Source organism: Physella acuta, unplaced genomic scaffold, assembly GCF_028476545.2.
Source record: "Physella acuta isolate Inbredline_101_S28 unplaced genomic scaffold, ASM2847654v3 ptg002319l, whole genome shotgun sequence".
NCBI classification, from domain to species: Eukaryota; Metazoa; Mollusca; class Gastropoda; family Physidae; genus Physella; species Physella acuta.
This window is the reverse complement of record NW_026733816.1, coordinates 46,629-55,000: the sequence shown is the minus strand read 5'-3', so window position 1 is coordinate 55,000 and position 8,372 is coordinate 46,629. Positions and strand designations below refer to the sequence as shown.

General features: G+C 34.0%; 1 protein-coding gene and 1 long non-coding RNA gene across 2 annotated transcripts in view; one reads left to right on the top strand and one right to left on the bottom strand.

Moving 5' to 3' along the window:
- Positions 1–678, top strand: part of LOC131932919 (uncharacterized) — a 3,090-nt gene extending 2,412 nt beyond the window's left edge. The window contains exon 2 of the long non-coding RNA XR_009384756.1: positions 550–678. This is a non-coding gene — a long non-coding RNA (uncharacterized LOC131932919). The remainder of the gene's footprint in view (positions 1–549) is intronic.
- A 4,272-nt stretch (positions 679–4,950) lies between these two features.
- LOC131932921 (uncharacterized) lies at positions 4,951–7,547 on the bottom strand. The gene is made up of 3 exons (XM_059289813.1): positions 7,489–7,547; positions 6,491–6,552; positions 4,951–6,255 (listed from the first exon to the last, which is right to left on the bottom strand). Exons 2-3 carry the CDS (start codon positions 6,528–6,530, stop codon positions 5,342–5,344), a joined length of 954 nt encoding a protein of 317 aa, XP_059145796.1. The 5' UTR covers positions 6,531–6,552; positions 7,489–7,547; the 3' UTR covers positions 4,951–5,341.
- Between the last annotated feature and the right edge of the window lie 825 nt (positions 7,548–8,372).

Genomic DNA, 8,372 nt, shown 5'->3' with positions numbered 1-8,372 from the left:
TTATACTTACACTTATATATATATATATATATATATATATATATATATATATATATATATATATATATATATATATATATTGCATCTGAAATTTAGTGTAAAGTTTGGAGTTACTAAGTGTTATATTTTTAAGCTTTCTCTAGCTAAAATGACTTTTCTCTCTGTAAATGGTAAAAGCAAGGTTTTGAAAATTGCTATTTGCAAACGCCAAAGCAGTAGCAACCGTAACCGTTGTAGTTACGATGTGTCTTACGATTTAATTAGCTGTGTCTTTCGTGTTGACGCAAGACACGCTACACTGAGCACTGATAAATGTAACCCTACTCGTTTCGATCACGACCTATATAGAAACAAACCGACACGCCTACTGTAATAAAATGAGCAGTGAAGATTGGCTGAAACTTGGATATTACTTGGCATTAGGTCAGAAATAAAATTAGCAAGAGTAAATTAATATGATGGCCAGAAAAAAATGGCTATTTTTTCTCAGAAACTGCAATATGTATGATGTTACACCCTATAATTGTTTCATTATTTCTTATCTACCAGGCTTATCCGTCGAGAAAGGAAGTGTAAAATGAGGTGATTTTTGTTTTTATGTCGTCGGTCGCAAGCACTATATTTTGTGATTACAGAAACTTATTTTTGGTTTTTAAAATGATTAAACATATTAGTGTTTGTGTTTATCTATTATCTTTTTCGTTATAATTTACAAAGTATATGTTTATGGAAAGGGCAGTTCATTGTAACTGCTGAAACTGTTCCTAAATTACCTCTTTGCATCGACATTACCAATAAGATAGTCTATTTAAAAGCGATGGTCAGGCTCTTTAAACATTTTTGCGACTCCAAAGGCAGGTGCCCAAAAGAGATCGTTCCATCAATCTTTCGTAGCTAAATATATACCGTATCACACTGTGTATATCTATGTATAAATAGGAGTTGAAAATAGGTGTAAGTAAATAGCAAGTTATTTAACACCTGTTTAACGACAAAGTAAATTGGTTGTATCCTCATGTTGGCTTGTCTGCCGCTTAAAATAAATTCATTGTCTAGTGTATGGCTATGCCTTGTCTAATGTTTAAACATATTCAGCTTGATTTTGAAATATCGTATACAAATATCGAACTCGACCAGCCTCTGATGTAACGGCAGTATTAGCCAAATTTAATAGCCTAAATGCAATAAATTAATTGACCAAGACCTAAATTTCGCTGCCTCGATTGGTTTTCTGGGAATATGTGTTATATCATTATCGGATAATGCCACAACAATGTGTTCTATTTAAAAATAGTTGTTAGGTTATTTTAGTGAGTGTGCGGGAAAATAAAATATTCTATTGTTGTTAAGGTCAAATGTGCAGTGCCCTGGCTGCTGCCTTCTCAGCCCCCCCCCCCCCAGCCCTTTTTATCCGCAACTCGATATATGATAACAATTAACTTCAAAGAGCTGGACCAATGAGCTAACACATTAAAGATACAAAATGGTAATAGCCATCACTTTATTACACGTGAACTTTTTAAAATACCAACTTGAATGTCAGCTACATCCACAGGTACAGAAAAACAAATTAATACTTTACCCGAATTGTTATAAAATGGCTAAATCCAGTTTAGCTTTATGAATCGTCTGCTTAATTCCCTCTCACATTCAAATAAAATACGATGCATAATACAATATTTTACCCCAGAAATAAAGGCTAATAAACTGTTATACATTAAACTGTTTCGACATAATATAGGTACGTTTTGCTCAATTACTACTGTTTGTGTATGAATAGATGATATCTTGTTAAACAAATGCGGCCTCAATGTCTCTCAATATTTTAATGACAACGCAATTTTACAGAATTGTGAATCCAATTTAAAAAAACGTAAAGTCATTAAAAATTAATTACAAATTACTTTGTTGAATTACGAAAAGTTAAAAAGTTTTATTAGTAACAATCACTCGATCCGTCTAGTGAGTTTGCATTCACGATAAATGTTTATAGTTCGTTAACAATTAAGTATAGATACATTCAAGAAACCAGATATTCATATCCAAATTTTTATCGAACTTTACGTATGTACACGCCATCATGTGCAAGGCCCCCATTTTTTGCTCTTGGAGACGACTAAATGCGTTAATTGTAGTTATAAACCAATTAGAAAGGACTCGCTAATGTAGGCACTATATGATAAGCAACCTCAATAATGTCTATGGTCTATAATTGTCATTGTTTAGTTCACGTATTAGTGCCCATTGAAATTGGCATAAATGCTTCGTGGTGTGTAGAATGAGTTTTTCAATCTATTTTTTATGTATTTAGATAATGAGATCTCGTGAGCTACTTGAATGGATGGTAAAGTCAATATAAGTTGAAATAAGGTTTATTGCACTGAACAGACGTTCGAATGGGTGGCATAAAAAGAATTTCTATTTGTGTAATACAGAAAAGATCCAAACATGGACATTTTTGCAAGATACGCATTTTATGAGTTCGTCGATATTTTCAACAATGTTATCGTCCAAATATTCGTTTGGTGAATCTTTACTGAAGTTTTCCTCTAATTAAAAAATCCTTGTCCCACGTCGGCTTCCAACAATTTTCATTACGATGCATATAATCAATATTTGACTATAGACAAAATGATGCATGTAATCTATATTTGACTAATAGGGCAAAGAGATTTACGTCTTACTAACAAAAATAAATACAAACCCCTAGTGTGAGGGTGGGGGTGAATGAGACGAAGAAACCCGGTCTGGTATAGTTTTGTGAAATCGCTACACACAAGTCAAATTCAAGATTTAATGTTCTTTATTTTACAGTATTTTACACAATCAACTTCCTACTTCTTAGAAACGCTAAAAAAAATAATCTAGAAAAATAGATGAAGCTGCAGGAAAAGGTGATATAATTTTTATTAATAAATTATAGAAAAAACCAACCAACTATTTTATATCGAAAAAAACTAACTATAATATACTCGTCGAGAGACACATGGTAAATAATTTTCTCCTATAAATGAGACGGTAGCCTTTGTCTGAAGATTGTCAATTTGATTATGGAATAGACTTCATTTACTGTGCATAGAACCAGCCCATGATGTTACGTCAATACTAGATTATTTTTTTAAATTAACCTGCTCTTACCTAATCGATCAAGCCCTAATTGTTGTTGACTGCTTCAGCCTTTCTTAACACAAGGCCTAGGTTTTGCCATTTGTTGTTTGTTAAATTGAAATTTAAAATTTAGTAAGCAAGTGCTATATTAAGAATAAATTGTTTAAAATCCATGTTAACCCACCTGTTAACCTACCGTTTAACCTACTATTATTCCACCTGTTAACCTATCTGTTAACCCACTTCTTAACCTACATATTAAACTACCCGTAAACCTACCTGTTACCTACCTGTCACCACCTCTTAACCCACCTGTTAACCCACCTCTGAACCTACCTGTTAATCCACCTGTCAACCGACCTTTTAACCCACATCTTAACCAACCTATTAACCTACCTATTAACCCACCTCTTAACCTACCTATTAACCCACCTGTTAATCTACCTGTTAACCCAGCTGTTAACCTATTGCTAACCTGCCATTGTATGTAGATATAATGTCCCATTTTAGTGTTAGTTGGTATGTGCACAATCACAAATTAAAGACAAAAATAATTTCTTTCTCTGACCTCGGCTTGTAAAGGGGCAGCACTATATCGTACAGAGGCGGCAAGACTACGTCGTGCAGAGGCGGAACTACCATACGGGGTGGGGGACAGGCCGTTTTCTTTCCATTCTAGTTCCGCCACTGACGCATTAACTACTTAATTTCCTTATCGTGAGTCAGGTTACTATAATAGCTGGGGTGACTACAAAAGCGGTTTATACCTTTAAATGTTTATTTTACTACTACTTTATACAGTAAGCTTCCCTTTCAATTCTGACGGTCTACTAGGTAAGTGAGGTAGAGTTTACTTGTTTCTGTGACCTCGGCATATGAAGGGATAGTGTGGTCCAGCCGCCTTTACTTACTCTAACGTGAGTTAGGTAGGAACCCATCAGAGCTGGGTGAACTAAGTACGGTCTACTAACATGAAACCGGATTGAACTCCAGACTTCCGTGTTAGCAGTCCAGCTTTCTACCGCTAGGCAACTCCATCCCGCTTTATACAGTATCTGTCATTAATAAATACATTTTCTGAATAAAAAACACGAAACAAATAGTTCTTGTAGGGCTTTTCATGTCTACACAACTAAATGCTTGAATCAAATGAAAACACAAATATATAAATAAATATACAGGAGACAACTACTGTGTTCATACTTTGGCGAAAAATAAATGCCATTGCTTGTTACCTCTTGCATCTTTTATTTTATTGTTTTGAAGTAGGACGTTTATATATACAACCGATATATATATATATATATATATATATATATATATATATATATATATATATATATATATATATATATATATATATATATATCAAAAACACGTAACAAAAGGATCTCAAACTGACTGTTGATATTTTAATTATATTCAATGGGGGAAAATTACTTTGAATACGGAGAAAGTTAACTTATAGACCGATTTGAATTTGTCTAAACAAGTGCATTGCTTGAATCCATGAAAGTATATGAATATATAGGATACAACTGTGTGCATCCATTGACGAGGGAAAAATCATTGCTACTTCCCTTTGACCATCTTATTTTTTTTATTATGTCGATGAAGTATAAGGAATTTCAGTAAATAAATATAACGAATTTCGACTGCAGACATTAAGTCTCAGTTACAAACTTGACTGCTGACATTTCTCTTCACTACCATCGTGTTTTGTTTGTCAACAATAACCAAACGAATCAAAAAAAAACTTTGGATTTTTCTAAAACTTTATTTACTAATTACAAAAAGATTTATTGTGTTGATAAACAAAAACACAACATAATGTAAACAATACAAAAATTGACAAAAGCAAAACTAATTAAAGCTTTTCAATTATATACCGATATTATGAGAGTTAGTAAGATGTTTGCTACTTTCGTTATCATAACCATAACAATGTAAGACCGCCCGTAAAGTAGGACTACAATAAATTATATAATTAATTTTTAATTTATTATTATAATTAATATGTTTTAAATATCATCTGATCTAGTCTTTCCGTTAAGTTTTTTAGCGATAAACAAATGACGTGAGAGAAACTACACAAAATATACCTTGTCTTCACCAGAATACAAAGTTGCTGTTGAAGACATTCAAGTCTTGACACACACAAGTTTAATTAAAGGAGCCGCCATTTTGTTTGTTTACATTAGACAAGGGGAGAGAACCAACAGTTAGAGATGGATCAATACAACCACATCCCAAACTCCCCACAATAATTTCCTACAGAGTTTGATCCACTGTGGGGACGAGTCAATAACCCGTCATATCCCGGCATGTAGACACACGCTCCACTGGAGCCTGGACATGTACATGTCGTGTACGTGTACTTGGGCCAAACTTTCCCCTCATGTATGTGTGTCCATTGTCCTACAGAGACCTTTTTAGGACAGCCATGAGGATGTGACACTATAACGGTCAACTTGTCATTATTATCAGATTTCCAGTATTTCTCCCTTATTTTCACACATAGATCATCAAAGCGCCGACACGTCCAGTACAATTCATCAACCAACTCTAAGTCACATGACACACATGTAAACTCACACCTGTCTCTCTCAAAGTGTGCCTCCTCCACCCGCCAGCCATCAAGACTGACCCCAGGACTTTTATTGTCGTCAAAACCTACAACACACTTGGTCTGTCTCGCCTCACTGACATCAAACACCGCGTGTGTGGCTGTGGTCACAAAAACCTCCCCCCACACTTTGCTGGGTGTGTCCGAGTGTTGACACTTGCCACATGGACAAGTGCCCTTGTTGTCACTCTCTGTGTACTTGACCACATCATACACCGTCCCCGTCGCAGTCCTCAACACGTCACTTCCTCTGTTCATATAAAACGGATACTGACCACTGAAGAATGGACCAGACTCTGGTCTTTCTAGACTGGTGTACTTGACCTTTATCAGTACCGTTAGGGCAGACAAAGCTTTGATTTGCTCCAACATGATGACGTCATGGTAACGTGAGGGGAGATGATCCAAGTTAAAATCATTAACAGGTATAAAGTTGACATGACCTGGATTCTTCTTACAGCTGGTATAGTGCTTGTGTAAGTCAGCTTCACCTCCATAGCAGATCTCACATTCATGATGTCCTGGAGAGATACAAGTGGAGGACATTTAAATTAACCCACAAAAAACTATTTGGTTTGTTTTTTGCACGGTTGATGCGGAGATGTTTTACAATAAGAAATCTTGTTTAATATTAATTATTTACAAACATTGACTCTTCAGTTGTGGTTTTTTTTTTTTTGCTGTTTTTTTTTTTTTTTTTTTTTTTTTTTTTTTTTTTTTTTTTAATTTGCAAAACAAAGATTCAAATATTTTTACCTGGAATAAATGGTTCTTTCCGGTTTTCTGTTTCTTCCATGCTCTAACCTTGACCTTCAACCCTGAAACGAGAGACTTTGTTGCCATGTAAACTGTTTTCTACCAAAACTGTTCTACACTCTTCTGTGAAATTATTTCTATAATTAAGATTAAAAATAATTTTGTTTATAGTAACCAAGTAAATAATCAAGTCATTAAGAAATTGTGTTTGATTGACCTTATTGTAAATAAAATGTGCTTGGTTAAATGGTTTACACATTATATGACTGCACATTTACACCTATATGTGGTGTGGTGTGGTGTAGTGTGGTGTGGTGTAGCGTAGTGTGGCGTAGTGTAGTGTAGAGTAGTGTTTTAACTTGAAATCAGAGTCATGATTTATGATCAATTAGGTCTTCGTGTTTTGTTTTGTTTTTTGAAATCCAGTCGTTTATATACTTTATGTATTTAACATGTAGATTCAATTGTTATTTTATGAAATATTTTTAATTTTAATTCAAAAATATTGTTATAATTATTATGTTTTAGTCCATTTCTTATTAAAGCTATCATGCACAGTCATCAAAAGGCTAATTGAGATCGGCCAAATAAAACTATAAGGTACAATACTAATACTTTTGCAAAATGGAAGTAGATCTATATTAAATTATTACAATGCAATGAATAGATTTAGAACATTGACAATAATGTTGCCATTCTAAATTAATTGCTTCACATCCTGTTGTTCAGATAATTCCAATTAAAAATTATTTTAGAAATAAAAAATTTAAAGACATGATCTTGTTTATGATTTATACTAGGAACCCTGGTAATGTTTCGAACTATCTCTTAAACTGTGTATAAACAGCAAGACAGGAAACGACAAAAATATTAGAGGCCTGCCATATAGAAATACTTGACCAAAAATAAAATAAGTAAAAGTTTCAATAAAATTAATACTTCTGGCGGTAGTTAGTCTTATAATAGTTTAATCAGCATAAAATGAAGAAAATACTCACAAAAACTAAATTGTAAGATGGTGTAGGCTCATAACCAATATGGCTGTCTGACGCCCTAGACACTTTCACTTGTAATCTGGAATTTCCGATTACGTGGATCTATTTGTATTTACTCTATTTTTAGATGCGAATATTCCCAAAATTACAACTGAAACGGAATATAAAAAAACGGTTAACGTTCGTTTTCTAACATTACTTTTTTTAAAAATGCAAAAGTGTAAGGTCACACTATCTTCCCCCCCCCCCCCCTACCAACCCCCCAACTCCTCTCTCTCTCTCATCACACATCGTCACAAAATTACTGACCACCCCTCCCATAACTGTCGTTACATGTAATAGTGGAAGAGAAGTGGTTACGAATAATGATGTAGAGTATGTAATGTACGCCTTCTAAAAAATGAAACATTTCACTTCCTGTAAGTGTTATTGAAATTTGGAATTGGGTGCAGCAGAATGTAGACTATTTATTGAATCTGAATATTGAAAGTGTTTAAAGATAAGTACATTAGATGTTCATACCGCGAGGTGGGGTAAGTAGAGGGGTTTGAGTTGGGCAGAATATGTATAGTGCCGCATGTAGACTCGGGTAGCAGATCTAAAAAAAAATGTTCTTTATAGATGGATAGAATGTTGGAGAAGAAAAACGGTAGAAAAAGTGATAACTGCCAATGGCTTTGATCCAGAGGCGTTGCGAGGCGGGGGTGGGGGTGGGTGTGGACCGCACCGGGTGACACCATTTAGGAGTTGACACCATGGTGAAAGATTGCATGCAAAATATATAGAAGAAACTATATATATATATATATATATATATATATATATATATATATATATATATATATATATATATATATATATATATATATCACATAGGTTTTTTCTGA

What these genes read in the sequence shown, in the direction of transcription:
- LOC131932921 (XM_059289813.1), bottom strand. Translation starts at nt 6,530, where the DNA reads ATGGAAGAAACAGAAAACCGGAAAGAACCATTTATTCCAG. An exon ending in GAAAGAACCATTTATTCCAG is followed by an intron (nt 6,256 to 6,490) that starts GTAAAAATATTT and finishes GTATCTCTCCAG; the next exon opens with GACATCATGAATGTGAGATC.